At 53.2% G+C, this 23,336-nt stretch overlaps 1 protein-coding gene and 1 long non-coding RNA gene across 2 annotated transcripts in view; both read right to left on the minus strand.

The window, feature by feature from the left end:
* LOC135882901 (zinc finger protein 250-like) overlaps window positions 1-23,336 on the minus strand; it is a 256,811-nt gene that overhangs the window by 79,512 nt on the left and 153,963 nt on the right. Inside the window, exon 5 of the mRNA XM_065409933.1 lies at window positions 23,088-23,092. Coding sequence (XP_065266005.1) covers window positions 23,088-23,092 — 5 coding nt within the window. The remainder of the gene's footprint in view (window positions 1-23,087; window positions 23,093-23,336) is intronic.
* LOC135882190 (uncharacterized) lies at window positions 15,905-19,619 on the minus strand. The gene is made up of 3 exons (XR_010561589.1): window positions 19,588-19,619; window positions 17,064-17,207; window positions 15,905-15,991 (listed from the first exon to the last, which is right to left on the minus strand). It is a non-coding gene; the product is annotated as an uncharacterized LOC135882190 (long non-coding RNA).

The following is a 23,336-nucleotide window of genomic DNA, read 5'->3' on the forward strand; positions in this document are numbered from 1 at the left end:
GAACGGGGTTTAAATAAACTGTAGCCTACATTTGTCATGGGTCTTGGTGTGATTTCTTTGTTATTCTGTTGGTGGCCCAACTTCTGACTGGATGTTATAAATAGTATGGGAAATTCTACATTTAAAGTTTACTGGTTATTTTCCCCACGCTACTAAAATCCAGATATTGAAATAGCTGAGAATAAGTCAACATATTTGCAGCTGCTAATCCATCCTTCCAGACCCTCAAACCTTCTCGATGACAATCTTTTGTTCCTTTTACTGGGTTCTCTGGGAACAGAGGTTTATTGCTTTTCAGCTTGGCCCTATCTGTTCCCAGAGTCCCAACATTCTGTGCACAAAGGAGTGGGGTTAATAATGAAGCATTTTTGCAACTAGACTCAGGCAATGACCAAAGAAAATAGAAACTGACCTTTGTTGTTTCAATGTCTGCCCAATGGCAGAGGAGGCGTGAGATCCATGGGGTGAGAGTCAGGCTAGGAAATGTAGCCAGCGACTGTGCTAGGATGGGAGGAATTACAGATCTGGTGGATGGAGGTTTCCTGTTAGAGAACAAAAGGGGAGAACCTGTGATGTGCTCTGTCCAAGGAAGGTTATGAGAAAGAGGGAACAGGGATCCTGGTGCCTCTCCCCAAGGAAACCTCAGACAAAGCATCTCCTCTTGGAGAGGAGCAGCAACCTTCACACTAGCAGTTACAGCCAACTTTAGGTTCATAAATTCATAGTTTCAAAGGCTCTAAGGCCAGCCCTGATCATCTAGTCTGACCCCCTGCATAACTCAGGCCCTAGAACATCCCCAGAAGAATTCCTGTTTCACCATGGTCCCATGTGTCTTCACCTTCAGCTGGGGGTAGAGTTCAGGGGTAGAGTGTTTGACTGCAGATCGAGTGGTCCTTGGTTCACATCCTAGTGCCCCCTTTGAAGTCTTTGTTAATAAGCAGCAGGTTTCACACAAACAAAAGGAAGTATTTTTTCAAACAACGCACAGTTAACCAGTGGAACTCTTTGCCGGAGGACATTGTGAAGGCCAAGACTATAACAGATTTCAAAAATGACGTCGATAAATTTATGCAGGAGAGGTCCATTAATGGCTATTAGCCAGGATGGGTAGGGATGGTGTCCCTAACCTCTGTTTGCGAGGAGCCGGAAATGAGCAACAGGAATGGATCACTTGATGATTCCCTGTTCATTCCCTCTGGGGCACTGGCTACTGTCGGAAGACAGGATACTGGGCTAGATGGACCTTTGGTTTGACCCAGTCTGGACGGTCTTGTGTTGCTTATGTTCTTGGTTGTATGAACCAGTGCTGGCTATTAGAGGAGCAGATGGCTTCAAAAGACCAGTCTCTTGGATCTGTGAATCCTGGGCAAACTAATTCCCTTCCTTTAGAGAATGACAGAAAAACCCATTTCCTCCTTCTTTCTACTCCAGGCTTCGTTCCTTTTTCCAAAGACTCGCCTCTAGGTTGCAGAGAGAGATCTACGTGCACAAAGTGTTCGTCCAACCTGCAGCAATTGAGGCATGCTCTGTCCTCAGCCAGCAAGAACAGGCCTTGCCAGAGAAGCCCCAGAGAAGCAAATGCTCATGGACCATCCTATCAGGCATGAAAAGACTCTGTGTCTGTAGCCAATCTGACACCTCAATGGCAGATAGCGATGAGGAGAGAACAGTTTCCTCACCAAGAAGCTGGACGCACTTGTCCCTGAAGAAGAAAGCAGCTGAGACCCAGGTGGAGTCAGAGGAAGTGAAGCTGCAGGAGAATACAGAAAAAGTCAAACTGGATCTTACAGGTGAGGATTCAAACCTCGGCACCTCAGCCGGAGTCTCCATGCTCACTAGGCCCTGCCAGCCTCCCGCGAGGACAGACTATTCCAGGGCAGCTGCCCAATGGAAATACTCAGTCCCAACAGGCTTTGTCCCTGTTCATTGCAGACCCCCGGGGAGAAGCTTTCCTCAGCCCAGCTCCAAGCCCTGCTGATGAGAGCCGTGAAGGGTCTGACAACACCCACCCTGGAGCGATTTAAAGCCGCAGAGGAAGAGCTGAGGGCCATGGTATCTCTACACGGAGACAAGATGGAGAGAGTAAAGAGACTCCCGCTGTGGGGCAGGGGGATGCTGTGCAGAGAGCGGGAGGGGAGAATTTCCTCTCCTAGGAAACCATTCCTGGGACACGCTGGCATGGTGCTTTGAAGGTTGGCTCAGCCCCTTCCATTCATCGCTTGGCCATGGGGATCCGCGGCGTCAGGTTTGTAACGTGCTCTCTGCCCGCTGGAGCTCTGACACGTCCCTGAGGACAGCCCAGCCACACTGAAGGTGCCGATAGCCCCAGCCCTGGCAGTGCAGCACTTACCTTGTCTGCTGATGGGCCTCCATATTAGGCTCCAGGAGCAGACATGGTTTCCTCAGACATGCTGCAGGGCCTTGTTTGTCCAGCTGAAGTATCAGGAGGAATTTGGCTTTGCACTTTTCTCTCTGTCTCTCCCAAGCTCTGATCCTGTTGCCCATCCCCACAGATCTGAGTGCCTCCCCCGTGAATTAGATTGGCCTAGGGAGATCTCTGGCAGAATTCATTTCTACGTCCCCTGGGTAGGAGGCTCTCGGCATCATTTACTACCCCTGATTAATGAAGCTCCACCGCCCTCCTGGGAGGTAGGAATTCTACCCATTGGACACCCGGGGAAACTGAAGCCCAGAGAGCTCCGTGACTTGCCCCAGCCTGCACGGTGGGGCAGAGTTACCATCGAACCCAGGAGAACACCCTGGCCAGGGCTCCTAGAACCAACGCTGCCTATTGGGGAGTCTGACTGTGTTGCCCTTCAGTTGTTGCTGCTGGGAATTCTCAGCCAGGCTGTGATGAGGCGATTCTGGCGGGACCCAACGGAGAGTGCCAGTTCAGGACAAATCGCTTCAAGCAGGGCACTTACAGCCCAGGGCTGGGGTCTTCCCACCTCTAAGGCAAACCAAACCAGCCAGACAGAGAGGACTTTGGTTTTTCTCCACTGGCTAACCACAAGTCACACAAGCAATTCCCTTAGACACTCCAGTTTCCCAGTATCACTACCAGTGCCACTCGTTATGGGGATGAATGGTTATGAAAACCAATACCCCAATAAAAGAAAAAAGTTCTCCCAATCCCAAAGGACCAAGCCCCAGACCCAGGTCAACGTCCAAATCAGAGCTTACCCACAAATCACGCTGTTGCCAATCCTTTAGAATCTAAAATCTAAAGGTTTATTCATAAAAGGAAAAAGATATAGATGAGAGCTAGAATTGGTTAAATGGAATCAATTACACACACAGTAATGGCAAAGTTCTTGGTTCAGGCTTGTAGCAATGATGGAATAAACTGCAGGTTCAAATCAAGTCTCTGGAACATCCCCAGCTGGGATGGGTCATCAGTCCTTTGTGTAGAGCTTCCGTTTGTAGCAAAGTCCCTTCAGGGGTAAGAAGCAGGATTGAAGACAAGATGGAGATGAGGCATCTGCCTTTTATAGTCTCTTCCAGGTGCAAGGACACCTCTTTGTCCTTACTGTGGAAAATTACAGCAAAATGGAGTTTGGAGTCACATGGGCAAGTCCCTGCATACTTTGCTGAGTCACAAGGTGTATCTGCCTTCTCTCAATGGGTCAGTTGTATAGCTGATGGTCCTTAATGGGCCATCAAGCAGGCTAGGCAGAGCTGACACCAACTTGTCTGGGGTGTCTCCCAGAAGCATAGCATAAGTTTGAAATACAGACAGTATAAAGCCAATATTCATAACTTCAACTACAAAAATGAAACACACATATAGACAGCATAATCATAACCAACAAACCATAACCTCTCCATAGACCCCTTACACGACAACCTTTATACAATATTTGCTGCAAATATATAACAGTGGTCGCAACAGTGATCTATACAGTTACAGATTATGTCAAGAACGTCACACCCCAAATGCAAAATTGATGCAGGAAGGGATGACAAACATCCCTGACTGCATCCCAAGAGCTCCCCATCCTGGGTTCTGTCTCACTACAGCTAGTCTTGGGTTAGAAGCCGTACCAGTGTATAACAGAAATGGTTTATCAAAGTCATGTTCAATAACATGATTGAATCTCTTTACAAACTCAAGGTAAAACTTGGTTAGAACAATAGTGGATTGGATCTGCTCTTGCAGCATGGTTCCTGTATGTCTCATGTGATCTTGCCAAGAGCTAAAGAACATAGCTACTTTATTCATAAAAGCTCTGGCAAATGTTTGGAACCCAATTAACATCAAGCCAATGTAGATATTAATGTTGTTCGTAGTATAGGAATCTTGGCATTTAGCCGTGAAAGCAATATGGTAGTGTGCCTTAGTTTCCCTTTTCATACAGCACATCAGGTCTGGAATGTCTTTTCCCCTGTGAAAAGTTCCAATGCTGTTTACAGGCATTAACTGTGAAACATTAGGATAACAAGGCCTTTTAACATAAAGTAGATTCTTATGTATTACTCTTAACATGTTCAAGGGATTTTCCAAAAGATTAGGCACATTGTACATTTTTACAGTTCTTGCTAATAGCAAGACATTAGTTACAAAAATTACCATTAGCAATAACAACAAATCCATTGCAAGTATCCATTTACAGTCATTTTTGTCATGCCACACCTTTGGCCCAATACCATTGGGGTTTTGGCATTTTAGGGTTAACCTGTGGCTTTCCTTTGCAAAATCAAGTTCTCTTTTTCCTCCTTGTCCTGAAGGATCAAACCCTGATTTTTCTTGCTTAACAGAATTCACTGGCTGATTGGGTGGGCTCTCTGTGCTAATAGCTATTAGCAAGTCTTTTTTCTCCCTGCCAGCCAGGTAATTTGCATCAACACAGACACTAGCTTTTAGATTCTCAGCTGCTACCAATTTCAAGGCTGGACACTCACTCTTCCCTTTAGCAGGATTGGGTTCTTTCCCCCCCCCCCCCACACCTTTTGCCTAGAAGGTTGAAAACGGAAACTTCCTGCTTACAGGAATTCCTTTGCTGGCTAGGTGTGTTCACAAGTGCAGACCCTGACGCACAGACTGCTCACTCAGGGCTTGGCTACACTTGCGAGTTACAGCGCAATAAAGGAGCCTGGGCGCACTAGCTCACTCCCTGTCCACACTGGCATGGCACGTAGAGCGCTCTGACTCCGTGGCTACAGCGCTCCTGGTTCTCCACCTTGGCGAGAGGAATAACGTTTGCTGCGCCTTGGCTACAACGCCCGGGCGTCAGTGTGAACGAGGTGTTGCGTTACTGTGCTCTGAACGGCCTCCGGAACGTCCCATAATCCCCTTAAGTCAAGTGGCCACTCTTGTCACTGTTTTGAACTCCTGTAGGAATGCGGAAATGCCCTTTCAAAGCCCCATTTCTGACAGCCGGCATGCAAGCCGTTACTGTGCAATGCTGTGTGAGAGAGAGAGGCAGGGGAGAGGGGGGGTCTGCTGCTGTCTGAACTTACAAGACAGCATGCTGACGTGCTCAGCCCCCCAAAACCCTGCTCTCTCTCCCCCCACATACACACAACACACTCCCTGTCACACTCCACCCCACCCCTCCCATTTGAAAAGCACGTTGCAGTCACTTGAATGCTGGGATAGCTGCCCATAATGCACCACTCCCAATGCTGCTGCAAGTGCCGCAAATGTGGCCACGCCAGTGCACTGTCAGCTGTCAGTGTGCTCTGCCATACTACCCCCCGCCCATTACCCCCACCCCCTTATGCCTGGCAACTCCCATGCCCAGTGCCCCTCTGGCCCGCAGAGCCCTATAACCAGCACCCCCCACTGCCTAGTGCCCCTCTCACAGCCCCCCAGCACTCCATATTCCTGAGGGAATTCAGCACCAAAACATTAAAAATTCTGTGCACTATTTTAAAATTCTGCAAATTTTATTTGTCAATAAATAAACGTGGAAGCTGCAGCCTGGCAGGGGGAGCCCGGGCCACTGGCTGCATGGAGGTGGGAGATCACCCTGCAGCCTCCCCCCTCCCTTCCCAGGACAGGGACTCGACAGTGAGGCTGCACCCGACCCTGACACATTGTAAGGGATGGGCCTGCCCCAGGAACACCTTTGGGCACTGCCCCTCTGCGCCAGGTGCACCAGGTGTGGGAGGCAGGCTCAGCCCGGCAGGATCCAAGTGTGGAGGGGCTCAGTGTGGGGGGATCCAGGTGGGGCTAACAGGGTTCTGGGTGGAGCAGTCAGGGTGCAGGTGGCTCAGTGGGGGATCTGGATGCACAGGGGCTCGTTGGGGGTTGATGGGGCAGTGGGACTCTGTAGAGGGGTCCAGGTGAAGGTGCTTGGGGCTCAGCAGGGGGTGTCTAGGTCTGGGGAGCTCAGCGGGAGGGCGGGTGCAGGGGAGGTGGGGCTCATTGGGGTGGGGGTCCAAGTGAAGCTGGCTGGGGCTCTGTGGGGTGGGTGGTACAGATGCAGGGCAGGTGGGGCTAGTCAGGGGGAGGGTTCGATGGGGCTGCTTAACGGGCAAGCCTCAGCTGCTGCCAAGGGGATGCTGCATGCCGGGCTCCCGGTTCTCCCCTGTCCCCGCATCCCTCATCCCCTTCTCTTCCCCATCCCATGCCCCTTCCCCACTGCCCATCTCCTCCCCATCCCACCCCCTTCCTTCCCTACTGCTTATTTCCCCCAGTCCCCCCCACCCCCACCCCAGCACATGCACTCCCTGCTGTACAGAGAACAGGATGGCCCCTCCCAGCACACAGACGGGGAGCACCACCGGCACTAGGACCCAAAAGGCTGCATCCAGCTGCAAAGTCAGCAGAACTGAACAGCCCCCTCTTTCCGCCTGGCAGTTCTGTGGGGACTCCCCAGACACAGATCCTACAACCAATCCATCAGCACTGAACAAATACTGCAAGACTAATATCTCACAGGCCCGATTGCAGCAGAGAGCCTCTAAGCCTCACCGCGGGGAGCTTCCCCCCACCAGCCCTGAACAGAATATCACTGCCAGCCTCCAGCTCAGGGCTGAGCCTTCACTTCCTCCCATGCAGCTCTGGGAGAAAGAGCTCCTTAGGCCCCCTGAAGGGGAAAAGCCACAAACAAATCTTCACGTGGCTCTCACACCTCTAGGGGCCCAGGCCAGCCAGGTATCAATCCCAGCCCATGTAGGGTTAGGAGTTCCTGCTGCTCCCTGCTGAGATACACCGACCTTGCGCTGCACTGGGGGGCTGGGGGGGCTGTCCCCTTTTGCAAGCACGTACTTCCTGTTTCTGGGAAGGAAGAACTACTGCCCTAGTGTTAACTGCCTGCTGCACTGTGCCTGCATCACAATGCCAGAGCCTCCCCAGGCAGGAGACTCCTTTGTCAGCCACCTGGCGACAGGAGCAGGCTCATGTGTTGGGATCAAGGAGACGCGGAGTCAAGAGGTTTGTCAAGCAGGCGTCCCAAGCTCTCTTGAGCTGGGGTTTTTATTAGTAATTAGAGCAAAAGGCATGAGATCATAGTTACTTGTAACATATTGATTGGTTCACCCATAGCCATCTCCCCTTGTGCAATAAATCATGATTGGTGAAGGGGCTACGTGAACTATTCAAGGGGACTACGTGAGCTATTGCCTAGTCTATGCTTAATCAATAACCTGAGCATAGTTTTACCTTGCATTGCTTACCTTGAGAATAAGCCAGGAGTAAATGTAATAAACACGTGTGTGGTTTGCCAGCACAGCATGTTTCACTACACCTCCCCCTTTTTGTTTTTAAGCAATTTGCAGGCATAATGAATGCTCTGTTTAGTATTAAGTCGTTGCCAAGGGCAGCCTTGGACAAATAGGCTAATAAGGGAAGGAATACACTGTAATATGCAACAACAAACTATTAATCCTATAACTATAACAATAACATATGCAAACATTTGCTTTAGCCAGTATAGGTCTGGCAGCCACCCAGTAAGCCAGTCCCAGAATCCTGAAAAACCAACATCCATTGTAACTTCTTTTGTTAAAGTATGTAGTTTTACAATTTGGTTGTCCACTGCTTTTTCATTATTGCTTAGGTTAAAGCAACACATACCATCCACTTGTTCACACCCATAATGATGTTGCATTAAAAGATAATCTATGGCCGCTCTGTTTTGCAAAAGTCCATGTCTTAATTCGCTCTGTTCCTTATTTAACAAGGCTAGAGCTCTAGACGTTGTATTTAAGGCTTTTACTGCTGAGCAGGTTTGTCCAACAGTTGTTCAGCCTGATTAGCTAGGTTCTTCACTTGGCCCCATGTGGCAGGTGCATTTCGTTGGCCCCCTCGTTTTCGGCCCGTTGTCACTTTTCCTTGTTCATCATATAAGTGTATGTTGAAGTCAGGGATGGGGTTGCTCAGTCCCTGATGCCACGCCATCCTTGTATGGTCGAACGTATCGTGCAGGTACCCAGAGCGGGCCGCTTGGTGTTGATACAGCTGCGTAACCGCGCCCCCAGGTGATTAGTGGCACAGGTTCGCTCCACTCCGGGCCAGGTAGCTGACGATAGGTTACCTTTGGAGCAGGAAGAACTTCGGTCGTCCGATAATGCCGTTGTGCCCTGGTGAAAAATTGAGAATTGAAAGGTAATAGATTTAAATGATTGAGTGTAAACAGTACTTGAGCCAGCCATTCTTCCTTTTCTGTCAGGCTGCCGGGGACAATTCCCCCTTTCTGTTTTTGCCGCAGGAGAGCATTTTTTAATGTGCGATTAGCTCGTTCTACAATGGCTTGTCCTTGGGAATTGTATGGGATGCCAAAGGTATGCTTGATTTCCCATCGCGTGCAGAACGCTGCCATTGCTGAAGAGCAATAGGCTGGGCCGTTGTCAGTTTTTAAAGCTGATGGCTTTCCCATCACTGCAAAGGAACGAATGAGGTGATTACAGACGTGTTTTGCCTTTTCCCCTTTTTGTGGCGTTGCCCATATATATCCAGAATAAGTGTCTATGACTACATGCAAATAGGACCAGGGAGCTAATGGTGGGAACCGAGTGACATCCATTTGCCACAATTGGTTTGCACCTAGCCCCCGAGGATTTACCCCGATAGCGGGTCCTGCGAGGTTTCCAGTACACTCAGGGCACTGCTGAATAACAGCTTTTGCATCAGATAGTGGTATGGAAAATTGCTTGGCCAACGCCCTAGCATTTTGGTGATGTAAGGAGTGACTTTCCATAGGAGAGCAGGGGAAAGCCTTTAAGGCGTTATTAGCATAGGCATTGCCTTGCGAGATTTCTCCGGGGAAAGGCTGATGACTTCTAACATGTGCGATAAAAAATAGATGTCGTCGGTGACGTAATATTAGTTGTAGGGAAAGAAATAAACCAAGCAAATTATTATCCAAAGATGCAGTAACACAACTAGAAGCAATATTACTAACAACATTTGCAGCATACAAACTGTCTGTTATGAGGTTAACTGGTTGATCAGAAAATGTGTTAAAGGCAAGAATTAACGCAGCTAGCTCCGCACGCTGAGGAGAGCGTTGCGGTAAGGTAAACTGGGATTGCCACTGGTCATTTTTTTTCCAAGCGACCACCCCTCTGGAGGGGCCACCATCGGTGAAAATGGTAAGAGCTTCTTTTATGGGAACGGGAGATACCAAGTAGAATACTTTCAGTGGAATATGTTGAGCAACTTGGAGACGAGGATCCTTTGGAGTATGGTAAGTTACGCACCCAACATAATTGGCTAGTGCTATTTGCACCTCCTCCGAGTGCATGCATGCAACTTCCCAGGTGGCGATGGGGATGGGTATAATAATGTTTACTAAATCCATGGCAAACAAGTTTAATGCTCGATTGCGTCCTTTAGTGATTAATTGAGCAATCATTCCAGACAATGGGACGAGTGTGTTTTTGTGTGTGTGTGGTAAATACATCCACTCGAGGATAAATTCTCTTTCATTTGTATGTTGAAGTAATGCCCCCATGAATTGCTTAATGTCCCCAAGAATGATTAAGGACGGGGGCACATTAGGTACTGCTCTATCTACCCACCTTTCTGCCATGGCTTCGTTGACCTTATGCACTACCTCCTGTTGTTCGTTTGTCAGTGATATTATGTCTCCCGGTTGCTTTCCTAATTTTAGGGCATTAAACAGTGGAGTCAGCATAGATGTGGGAATCTTGTAATACGGTCTTATCCAATTTATGGATCCCAGAATTTGCTGTAGCACTACATATGTTAATTTTTTTGGCAAGGTAAGTTTTGGAAGTATGGGCATGGAGTATGCTGCAAGCATTTTATGACCTAAATATTGAAAAGGTTCGGCTTCCTGTATTTTTTCCGGGGCTACTACCAGACCCGATTGACTTAAGATATCCGTTAACTCACTTTTCCATGTGGTGGGTAGGGGCCTACCGGCTATTAAGATATCATCCATATAATGGTAAACAAGTAGCTTTTTGAACTTATTTCTGAAAGGTTGAAGAGCAGTGTTTACAAAATACTGACACATGGTAGGGCTATTTAACATGCCCTGGGGTAACACTTTCCAATGATAACGTGTTGTGGGTTGGGCATTGTTTAGGACTGGCACTGTGAATGCAAAATATTTTTTATCCTTTTCCTGTAATGGTATCGTAAAGAAACAATCCTTTAAATCAATTATTGCTACCTGGTAGTCATATGGGATTAAATTTGGATTGGGGAGGCCACACTGCAGGGGGCCCATTGGTTCTAGTATTTTATTAATTTCACGCAAATCATGAAGGAGCCTCCATTTTCCTGATTTTTTCTTAATTACAAAAACAGGAGTATTGTACGGGCTTGTAGTATGCTCAATGTGTTCATCTTTTAATTGTTGCTCAACTAATTGCTGCAAAGCTTCTAATTTCTCTTTAGGTAATGGCCATTGTTCTACCCAGACTGGCTTATCAGTTTTCCACTGTAACGGAAGAGCCTGAGGCTTACTCATCTTCCAAAACCAGTTTTGCCCCTATCTGTTCTAACAAATCTCTTCCCCAAATGTTAAACTGTAAAGGCAATATGCAGGGTTGAATATATGCTATTATGGGGCCTTGTTCCTGGGATTTTACTGGTAACCATTGAGAGCTCTTTTGAGATGCTTGGCTTCCTCCTACCCCGAATACCGCAGGGGCTAGCTTAGAAGGCCATGTAGGCTCCCAATCCTTTTCAGCTATGACAGAAACATCTGCCCCTGTGTCCAACAAACCGGTCAGCCACTTACCTTGGAGTATATACTTACGTTGAGGTTTTTGCAGGGATATTCGGTGTACCAATGCTGCCACCTGTGGGTGAAAGGAAGAATCGCTGTCGCCTTCAGTACGGGTGGATCCGAATCCTCCTGTGCGTGTTACCTGTGATTTTTCTCCAGGGAGCTCATATGGCAACAGTATCATCTGTGCCCAGGAGTCCCCTTGTCTTAAAGTAAAAGGCAGGTGACTCCAATACTGAACATATATTTTTCCCTGATAATCAGCATCAATCACTCCTGGAACTACCATAATTCCTTGTTTACTTGCTGATGACCGAGGGAGTATAATGCCCACCGTCCCTTCAGGAAGGGGCCCTTTTAGTTGAGTAGGCATTAAAAGAACTTCCCCCGGTAAGAATGAGGATTTTTCTTCTTGATTATACAAGTCTATTCCAGCACTGCCGGTCGTTGCCGGTTGCGCCCTAGTCAATTCTTCCGCCCCCGTTGTTTTTCCGGGGCCCGGGGAGGGCCCGATTACTGGTTTCCCTGCCCTAGTCCTGATTGACATTGATTTGCCCAATGATACCCCTTGTTGCATTTAGGACATTTTTTGGAGGGCCTACCCCCTTCCTGGGGTCTTCCTTTATGTGCTCCTCCCCCGGGTGCCCTACACTGGCTTTTAAAGTGTCCCGGTTTTTTGCAATTAAAACAATTTCCTGCTGGTTTATTACCTTGTCTTATAGCCCCCGCCAAAAGAGCCATAGCATGGGTTTGACTACCGACATCAGCGCAAGCCTGAATCATGTCCGCTAAAGTGTACGAGGGGCGATGTATTATAGATTGCAGTACCTTTTTGCAATCAGCATTAGCCTGCTCATAAGCCAGTCGCCGTAAAAGCTCTGTCTGTGCCTCCTCGTTATCGATCTGCCGCTGTACTGCTTCCTTGAGCCTATCTATGAACTGCGGATACGGCTCTGTAGGCTGCTGCCGGGTGGCTGTGAAAGACCTAGTCGGTTTCCCACTTACAGGAACCCTTCTGATCTGGTCGGGTATGGCAGCTGGGGTTGAGTAACTTACAGCAGCTAACCTGAACTCACTATCCCACACCATATACTGGGCGGGGGTCAGCACCATACGAAATAAGTCTTTCCAATCTTGTGGAGCCATTGTGTAGCCATTTCCAATTCCTTCTAAGATGCCTGTCACGAAATTAGACCTGATGCCTGTCTCCGTGATAGCTTTTCTCACCTCCCTCAGTACTGTATACGGTAGCGCCGTCCACTGTCTGGCGGCATTGCCCTGTGCATCGACTTCTGCCGTTATAGGCATTAGCATGGGCAACTCCCCCTCCCACTGATGTTCTTCCTCCAAACTCAATTCCCCTGTCTCACGCGCCAACGCAACCGCCGCCCGGACGCAGCCCCCACGATTCCCCCGGAAACAAGGCTGATCAGTTCCTTTATCAATGGGGGGATCCGAGGGCCGCTGCCCCGTATCCGACACCGCAGGCGCTGGTGGTAGCACCCGCGGGTATGGAGGCGGTGTCGTCAGCGTGAGAAGCGGGGCGGCAGTGAGAGACGCCTGTAGCCCCAGTTTTCCCACTGCCTCAGTACAGCGCTGCCACATGAGCAGGTGCTGCACTGCTGCTCTCGGTTTCTCAAAGAGCTGTGTTCCTATTTTTTGCCAATCTTCTTGCTGCAGGGACCCCTCTTCGGGGTACCAGGGGCATTGACATTCTATTTCCTTAACAAAATCCTCTACATGCCGCAGCGTAACCGCTGGGCAACCGCTCCCCTCAATGAGCTTAAATAATTCCTTAGCATGAGCCTTTTGTGGCACTGATAAATCACCCCCCATACTCACGAGTGGCTGTTTCCAGCGGGTGCACCTAGACTATTCCAGTCGGATGAGCAGGGGTCCTCGGGATCCGGTGAATCACGTCGGGGTCACCAGATGTTGGGATCAAGGAGACGCGGAGTCAAGAGGTTTGTCAAGCAGGCGTCCCAAGCTCTCTTGAGCTGGGGTTTTTATTAGTAATTAGAGCAAAAGGCATGAGATCATAGTTACTTGTAACATATTGATTGGTTCACCCATAGCCATCTCCCCTTGTGCAATAAATCATGATTGGTGAAGGGGCTACGTGAACTATTCAAGGGGACTACGTGAGCTATTGCCTAGTCTATGCTTAATCAATAACCTGAGCATAGTTTTACCTTGCATTGCTTACCTTGAGAATAAGCCAGGAGTAAATGTAATAAACACGTGTGTGGTTTGCCAGCACAGCATGTTTCACTACACTCATGTCCACAAGACACAGGTCGTTCGGAGAGACTGGGCAGAGGAAGGAGCCCCATGTCCTGAGCTAGGAGAGCTAGTGCCCGAGAAGAGAGCCTCACCCTTATAGCGTTCACCACCCGCGGCGGACAGGAGCGAGCAGTGGCAGTGGGGGGGGGGGGGGCAGGGGGCGGAGAGGAGCCCTGGGCCTGGCCAGCTGAGAGGAGCGAGCAGGAGATGGGGCGGGGGGGGGGGGGCGGAGAGGAGCCAGAGGGCAGGGAGGCCTCAGGGTGTATCACAAGTGGAGAGGGCAGGGCCAGGGCACCATCGGAAACCCGGTACTGGGCGTGGCCCCTGAGCAAGGCTTTTGGGTGATGCAGTAATGGAGCTAGGAGGTGATAAGGGGGGTTCTAGGCATCTCTAATCCCAGCCCCACTTCTCCTGTGCCCAAAGACATGAGCGTGAGCCCACCCCTCTCAGTCTCAGACCCCACAGCCCCAAAGACATGACTGGCCACTCACGCTGTGACCCAATTACAGCTAGGAAGGCTCTCTAGAAAGATAGGAGTGGGAAGAGCAACCCCCTTAGCCTGGCAGGCAGTACGCATCCTTCCCAGTATGGCAGAGACCATGCCTCAAGCGACGGTCCTGGGGCCGGTTTTCTTCAATGTCTTCATTCATGATCTGGAGGATGGCGTGGGCTGCACCCTCAGCAAGTTTGCGGATGACACTAAACTGGGAGGAGTGGTAGATATGCTGGAGGGTAGGGATAGGATACAGAGGGACCTAGACAAGTTAGAGGATTAGGCCAAAAGAAATCTGATGAGGTTCAACAAGGACAAGTGCAGAGTCCTGCACTTAGGACAGAAGAATCCCATGCACTGCTACAGACTAAGGACCGAGTGGCTAGGCAGCAGTTCTGCAGAAAAGGACCTAGGGGTTACAGTGGATGAGAAGCTGGATATGAATCAACCGTGTGCCCTTGTTGCCAAGAAGGCTAATGGCATTTTGGGCTGTATAAGTAGGGGCATTGCCAGCAGATCGAGGGACGTGATCATTCCCCTCTATTCGACATTGGTGAGGCCTCATCTGGAGTACTGTGTCCAGTTTTGGGCCCCACACTACAAGAAGGATGTGGAAAAATTGGAAAGAGTCCAGTGGAGAGCAACAAAAATGAATAGGGGGCTGGAGCACATGACTTATGAGGAGAGGCTGAGGGAACTGGGATTGTTTAGTCTGCAGAAGAGAAGAATGAGGGGGGATTTGATAGCTGCTTTCAACTACCTGAAAGGGGGTTGCAAAGAGGATGGATCTAGACTGTTCTCAGTGGTACCAGATGACAGAACAAGGAGCAATGGTCTCAAGTTGCAGTGGGGAAGGTTTAGGTTGGATATTAGGAAAAACTTTTTCATTAGGAGGGTGGTGAAGCACTGGAATGGGTTACCTAGGGAGGTGGTGCAATCTCCTTCCTTAGAGGTTTTTAAGGTCAGGCTTGACAAAGCCCTGGCTGGGATGATTTAGTTGGGGATTGGTCCTGATTTAGGCAGGGGGTTGGACTAGATACCTCCTGAGGGCTCTTCCAACCCTGATATTCTCTGATAGGCAGCTAGACCCAGACTAGCCCATAGGAGACTGGGCGGACTGGGGCGGGGGAACCACAGAGGAAGAGGATGCAGGCAACTGAACATGACAGGTGTTCATGAAAGGAGAGAGAGAGTGTTTGAGTGTGAGTTGGCCAACACAGAGAAGAGAGAGAGAGAGAAACCTAGGAGGAAGGAACAAAACTCAGAACAGGGAGTCACCCTCATGGACCCAACTACTGCTAGGGAGCAAACACCACTGCTGGCCAGAGAGATGAACAGCCCCCGCAAATGGCAACATCAACTTCCTTGAATCCACAACTAGTCAGGTGTGACAATGCGGTTCTGGCGGAACCCAACTGAGAGTGCCAACTCAGGACAAATTGCTCAAACAGGGCAGTTACAGCCCAAGGCTGGGGTTTTTCCACCTCTAAGGCAAACCAAACCAGCCAGACTAAGAAGACTTCGGTCTCACCCCACTGGCTAACCGCAGGTCTCACAAGCAATCTCCTTAGACACTCCAGTTTCCCAGTATCACCACCAGTGCCACTCGTTATGGGGACAAATGGTTATGAAAACCAAGACCCCAGTAAAAGAAAAAGGTTCTCCTGATCCCAAAGGACCAAGCCCCAGACCCAGGTCAATATACAAATCAGATCTTACCCACAAATCACGCTGTTGCCAATCCTTTAGAATCTAAAATCTAAAGATTTATTGATAAAAGGAAAAAGATAGAGATGAGAGCTAGAATTGGTTAAATGGAATCAATTACATACAGTAATGGCAAAGTTCTTGGTTCAGGCTTGCAGCAGCGATAGAATAAACTGCAGGTTCAAATCAAGTCTCTGGAATACATCCCCCGCTGGGATGGGTCCTCAGTCCTTTGTTCAGAGCTTCAGCTTGTAGCAAAGTTCCTCCAGAGGTATGAAGCAGGATTGAAGACAAGATGGAGATGGGGCATCAGCCTTATATAGTCTTTTCCAGGTGTAAGAACACCTCTTTGTTCTTACTGTGGAAAATTACAACAAAATGGAGTCTGGAGTCACATGGGCAAGTTCCTGCATACTTTGCTGAGTCTCAAGGCATATTTGCCTTCTCTCAATGGGTCCATTGTATAGCTGATGGTCCTTAATGGGCCATCAAGCAGGCTAGGCAGAGCTAACACCAGCTTGTCTGGGATGTCACCCAGCAGCGTAGCATAAGTTTGAAATACAGACAGTATAGAGCCAATATTCATAACTTAAACTACAAAATTGATACACACATATAGACAGCCTAATCATAACCAGTAAACCATAACCTTGTCTTAGACACCCCATTTGACCCCCTTTATACAAGATTTGCGTGCCACTACAGGACCTTGGTTGCAACAATGATCTATATGGTCCCAGATTATATCAATAACGTCACAACTTCCTTGAATCCACAACTAGTCAGGAAACCCTTTTTCTTGTTTTTTTGTTCTTTTTTTAAACAAACCCACACCCAGCTAACGGGAAGTCCCTGCCTGGAGCCAGGGGGGCTGTGACCAGAGCCCTCACCAAACCAGACACTGATCTCACAGACAGTGACAGCTGCTCCGCTCCCAGCTGGACACCTCTTGCCTGGCATCAACAACTCTTGCGCTCTCGCTCACTTTCCATCTCACCACCGAGACGGACTCTGTCCCCCACCCCCACCACACACTTCTTTTCCCTTGGTGCCAAACACAACACAAGAAGGAAAAACAAAAGTTATCATCACAATCTGCCGTGAGGCCAGGCTCTCCTTCTCGCATCTCCCACACCCCAGGGCTCTACCCTGAACCCCCTTCCCATGATGTTGTCAGAGCTACAATTAGAAAGCACCCCACTGCACCTGCACCCAACATAGTCACTCTGCACAGGAGACTCTTGTCCCTTCCACTGGTCTTAACCCCACAGAGCCCCAGGCCCAGCTAGGATGCACCTTATTTTTCTTTAGTACTGGGGCTCTCGTCCTCTCCTTCCTATCCCTCTTGGACTCCATCTGTGAGAGAGGACTGGGAAGTGTTACAGACACAGAGACCCTCCCCCAGCTCTCTCTGCGCCCTGGGCTCACACCTGGTTGTCTCCCCAGTCCTTGGCGCTGTCCAGCATGTCTCCCTCCACAGAAGTCACCTGATGTCATCTTAGACTCCATCTTCATATTGCTCTTCTCCTTCCCAGAACTCCTGCTCTGCTCCTCAGACCTGTCTGTCCTCAGCTCTACAGGCAGAGGGGAAGGGGCATCATGGGAACACACACGCCCCATTCCAGACACCACATGGCATCCACAGGGCTACCAAACCATGTCACCTTGTGCCAAAAACCACACCCCACCCCAAGGGAGCAAAACGCCTTTGTGAGCCCAGCACACACATACACACCAAGCCCAGCCAAATTGGGAGCTTCCCGGGCCTCATGGATGGAGAAGTTTGGTGGGCAGTGGGGGCCCCGAGGGACTGGCTCAGCGTGTGAATGAGGGACTGGGATATATGTGGGGGCGAGACTGTGGGGTTGGGGTGTCCAGGAGGACCCAAGGTAAGGGACTAGGGGGATTAGGGGTAGAGGAGAGTAGGGTTACCAAGTGCACTGTGGGACTGGGGGATTTAGAGAGCCCAGAGAGGACGGGTGGAGCAGGTTGGAGGGCCCCACGGGGGCTGAAAAGGGGAATCCGGCAGGTTGGGGGGTAGCAGAGAGTGGAGATAAGGGACTCGCACACTGGGGATGGAGAAGGCAATGGGGTGACAGGGACGTGGGGCCCAGCACTGGAGTCGATTGGGGCGGGGTGGGAGGAGGACGCTGGGGGAGGCAGCACATTGGCAGGGCAAAGGGAAAGGCCAAGGAGAGAGGACAAGGTGGGGGAGGGGAGCACTGGGGGATGACGGGGGGCTGAGGGTGAACTAGGGGGAGTTTGGGGAGCAGGACTGAGGGGTCCCCATGGGCGCAGGGCAGGGCTGGGGGTGGAGGGGGGGCTGGGGAGGCCCAGAGACGGGGCAGGTTGGGGGGCTGAAGACAATGTCAGGGCCCTACAGAGCAGGGAGCGGGTGGGGGAGGGGATGGGGGCGCTGAGGGGTCCCCACGGGCACAGGGCGGGCCTGGGCGCAGTTGGTGGTTGGGGGGGACGGGGCAGGTTGGGGGCTGAGGGGGATGTCACGGCTCTAAGGAGCAGGGAGCGGGTGGGGGAGAGGGGCAGGGGGTGGATGGGGCGCAGGGCAGGGCGCATGGGGTGGATGGGGGTGGAGGGGCAGGGGGGACGGGGCAGGTTGGGGGGCTGAGGAGGATGTCGGGGCTCTAGGGAGGAGGTGGGGGAGGGGATGGGGGCTGAGGGAGATGTCGGGACTCTAGGGAGCAAGTGGGGGAGGGGATGGGGGCTCAGGGGGATGTTGGGGCTCTAGGGAACAGGTGGGGAGGGGATGCGGGGGCTGAGGGGTCCCCACGGGCACAGGGCGGGGTGCAGGGGGTTGATGGGGGGCTGGGGGCAGGGGCGGACGGGGCAGGTTGGAGGCTGAGGGGGATGTCACAGCTCTAGGGAGCGGGTGGGGGAGGGGGGCAGGGGGTGGCTGGGGCACAGGGCGGGGCTGGGGGCATGGGGTGGATGGGGGGTGGGGGCAAGGGGGATGGGGCAAGTTGGGGGGCTGAGGGAGATGTCGGGGCTCTAGGGAGCGGGTGGGGGAGGGGATGGGGGCTGAGGGGGATGTCGGGGCTCTAGGGAGCGGGTGGGGGGGTGGGGGGCTGAGCGGGATGTCAGGGCTCTAGGGAGCAGGTGGGGGAGGGGATGGGGGGGTGAGGGGGATGTCGGGGCTCTAGGGAGCGGGTGGGAGAGGGGATGGGGGCTGAGGGGGAGGGGCGGACGGGGCAGGTTGGGGGCTGAAGGGGATGTCAGGGCTCTAGGGAGCAGGTGGGGGAGGGGATGGGGGGCTGAGGGAGATGTCAGGGCTCTAGGGAGTGGGTGGAGGAGGGGAGGGGGGGCTGAGGGGGATGTCGGGGCTCTAGGGAGCAGGGAGGGGGTGGGGGAGGGGATGAGGGGGATGTCAGGGCCCTACAGAGCAGGGAGTGGGTGGGGGAGGGGATGGGGGGCTGAGGGGGATGTTGGGGATGTGGGGATGTAGGGAGCAGGGGGGGAGGGGCGGGGGGGCTGAGGGGGATGTCGGGGCTGTAGGGAGCAGGGAGCGGGTGGGGGAGGGGATGGGGGCTGAGGTGGATGTCGGGGCTCTAGGGAGCAGGTGGGGGAGGGGATGGGGGGCTAAAGAGGATGTCAGGGCTCCAGGGAGCAGGTGAGGGAGGGGAGGGGGAGCTGAGGGGCATGTCGGGGCTCTAGGGAGCAGGGAGGGGGTGGGGGAGGGGATGGGGGGGCTGAGGGGGATGTCGGGGCTCTAGGGAGTAGGGAGCGGGTGGGGGAGGGGATGGGGGACTGAGGGGGCCCCACGGGCGCAGACTCTGGCGCGAGGGCGGGGCCGGGCTCCTTGTGGCGCGCGGAGGCGCGAGGGCGACACGTGACTGAAAACAGCAGACACTAGCTGGGAGGGAGGAGGAACCCCACAATGCACCGGGGCTGGCAGGAGCCGCGCGCAACGGCCCCGCCACAGCCTCTGGCGTTTCTGACCTTCTCCTAATGGCGTCCTGAGCTCCGCACTCACTTCCACTTCCGCTTCGGCCTCGGCCTGGGTGGAGGAGTTTCAGGGGCGGGGGCGCTAGGGATGCGAAAGGAGGTCGCAGTGGGCGGGACATGTGGGGGCTGGGGGGTGGGGAAGAGCGATCAGGGCAGAGGCCAAGCCCCCGGGGGAGGCGGGGCTGGGGCGGGGCCGGGGCAGAGCGTGTCGGGGCTGAGGGCGGAACAGGGGCGGGGCAGAGCAGGGAGGGCTGGGGGCGGGGCAGGGCGGGACTAGGGGCAGTGGCCGAGCGGGGCTAGGCTGGGGGCGGGCCGGAGCAGGGACTGGACTGGAGGCGGGGCAGGGGCAGAGCTAGGCGGGACAGGTGCGGGGCTGGGGGCGTGACAGGGGCGGGGCTGGGGGCGTGACAGGGGCGGGGCGCGGGCCGGGGGCGGGGCAGAGCGGGGTGCCCGTCCCCCGCGGAGGTTGGTCCGGCCCCGCGCACCCCGGGGCGCACCGCACCGCCCCGCTCGGGGGCCCCGGGGCGCTCAGCCGCGGTGCCCGGTCAGGTCTAAGTGGCACTTTCAGCCCCAGGACATCGCCGACCGGCCCCGGGACATCACTGTGCCCGGTCCTGGTCCCCCCGCTGCACGTGGGGCCGGTGCGCTCACGGGGAGCGGAGCATCCGCTTCTCCCCGAGACGCTCCCCACGGCCACGGGAGACAGAGCTCCCTGGGCTACTCCTCTCCCCTCAGCTCAGCGCTGCTCAGGCAGCTCCAGCTCACACGGAGGACGGGACCCCCGGCCTCCTCACTGCCCCAACACACACAGTCACACTCACCTCCACTGCCCTCACAAACTTCCACCCACCCCCACACTCACCTCCACTGCCCCCACAAACTTCCAACCCCCACACACACTCACCTCCACTGCCCCCACAAACTTCCACCCACCCCCACACTCACCTCCACTGCCCCCACAAACTTCCACCCACCCCCACCCACACACTCACCTCCACTGCCCCCACAAACTTCCACCCACCCCCACACTCACCTCCACTGCCCACACAAACTTCCACCCACACACACCCCCACTCAAACACTCACCTCCACTGCCCCCCACAAACTTCCACCCACCCACACCCCCACCCACACTCACCTCCACTGCCCCCACAAACTTCCACCCACACACATCCCCACCCACACACTCACCTCTACTGCCCCCACAAACTTCCACCCACACACACCCACACTTACCTCCACTGCCCCCACAAACTTCCACCCACCCCCACCCCCACACTCACCTCCACTGCCCCCACAAACTTCCACCCACCCCCACCCACACACTCACGTCCACTGCCCCCACAAACTTCCACTCACCCCCAGCCCACACACTCACCTCCACTGCCCCCCACAAACTTCCATCCACCCGCACACTCACCTCCACTTCCCCCACAAACGTCCACCCACCCCCACCCACACACTCACCTCCACTGCCCCCACAAACTTCCACCCCCACACTCACCTCCACTGCACCCACAAACTTCCACCCACCCCACACTCACCTCCACTGCCCACACACACCCCCACTCACACACACCCCCACTCACACACTCACATCCACTGCCCCCCACAAACTTCCACCCCCACTCACACACACCCACACACTCACCTCCACTGCGCCCACAAACTTCCACCCCCACACACCCCCACCCACACACTCACCTCTACTGCCCCCACAAACTTCCACCCACCCCCACCCCCCACACTCACCTCCACTGCCCCCACAAACTTCCTCCCACCCCCACACTCACCTCCACTGCCCACACAAACTTCCACCCCCAAACACCCCCACTCACACACTCACCTCCACTGCCCACACAAACTTCCACCCCCCCCACTCACACACTCACCTCCACTGCCCCCCACAAACTTCCACCCACACACACCCCCACCCACACACTCACCTCCACTGCCCCCACAAACTTCCACCCACCCCCACCCCCACCCACACACTCACGTCCACTGCCCCCACAAACTTCCACTTACCCCCAGCCCACACACTCACCTCCACTGCCCCCCACAAACTTCCACCCACCCCCACCCGCACACTCACCTCCACTTCCCCCACAAACGTCCACCCACCCCCACCCCCACCCACACACTCACCTCCACTGCCCCCACAAACGTCCACCCACACACACCCCCACTCACACACTCACATCCACTGCCCCCACAAACTTCCACCCACACACCCCCCCACCCACACACTCACCTCCACTGCCCCCACAAACTTCCACCCACCCCCACCCCCACCTCCACTGCCCCCACAAACCTCCACCCATCCCCACCCACACACTCATCTCCACTGCCCCCACAAACTTCCGCCCCCCAACCCCACACACTCACCTCCACTGTGCCCCATAAACTTCCACCCACACACTCACACTCCTCCCCCACTCCCCAACACACCCATACATACTCTCCCCCAGCACACACACACACACACACTCCACTCCCCCCACAACCTCCCTCCCCCATGCACACACACACTGCTGTGGACTGTCGTGTCACTGTTCAGCAATGTCAGTTGGTCGTGTTACTGACGGCTACTTTAAAAGGTGAGTTAAAAATGTCACTTTTACTGTACTCTGGGCATCTGCAGGAAGTTTTGTTTAAATGGTAGGATTCTTTTAGTAAAATCAGTTTCTCCCCTTGCAAGCCATTTCTGAACATTTGTGTGCATTTATAGTAAAGCTACTTAACTGTGGTCAGTGTATCAAACAATTGTGATTAACACAAAAACCATAAAGACGGAATTAATTTTTAAGAAATGGAAAGGACAAAACTCAGAAAATACTAAATTGGAAAATCCCCAATAATAAAAGAGATTTCACAGGGCCCTACATAGTCGTGTACCATCTTCCGAAACAACTCCCGGGGGTGGGGATGGGCTCAGGGCTCCAGGCTTGATCGATGGAGGGGGAGTTCTGGGTTTGGGGCTCTGGTCTCCCACAACTGGGTAGAGACTCCAGGATCCGGGCTATAGCACCCAGGGCGGAGGGGGGGAGGGAGGACTCCGGGCTTGTGGTCCAAGCTCAAGCCACCAAGAGAGATGAAGGGAAGAGACCTGGTCTTCGGCTGCCATGGAGGGAGATCAGGGCTCCAAGCTTCAGCCGCTGGGGAGGTGGAGGGGAGTGGGGGCTCTGGGCTCTGCGACTCATCCACAGGAGGGCAGGGAGGGAGGTTGGGGCTCTGGACTTCAGCCACAAGAGGGGTGAGGGGGTCAGTGCTCTGGGCTTCGGCCACTGGGGTGACAGCCCCTCCCCCAATGCACTGGCCCCCAGACCCTCTCACCTGCTCCACCAGAGCGAAACCCAGTCCAGCTTGTCCCGCTGCAGCTCGCAGACCCCTCAGTACAGCCCCACCTTCACCTGGTCCTGCTCAGGGCAGCTGTCAGGCTGCTTGAATTCAAGTTTGTAAACTACTTTGTGACTCCCCAGGTACAATGTGACATATTCTGTACATGCAAAGTATCAGTCCTTTGTGCAGCCCCTCCCAGAAATCAAAATTCCTGTTGCTAATGGTACCAGCCTCTGTCTGTATGTCTGTGTGTGTGTGTGTATGCATAAGTTTATTGTGATGTCATGTGTGACAAGAGCAAAGACCGTTCTGGTTCAGCATTCTTGCCCTGCCTTCAGTCTGCCAACTTGCTTGGTTGACAACGGCTAGTGAACCCAGGAGCTGATAGACGCGTACTATCC

Source organism: Emys orbicularis, chromosome 8, assembly GCF_028017835.1.
Source record: "Emys orbicularis isolate rEmyOrb1 chromosome 8, rEmyOrb1.hap1, whole genome shotgun sequence".
Classification (NCBI taxonomy): Eukaryota; Metazoa; Chordata; order Testudines; family Emydidae; genus Emys; species Emys orbicularis.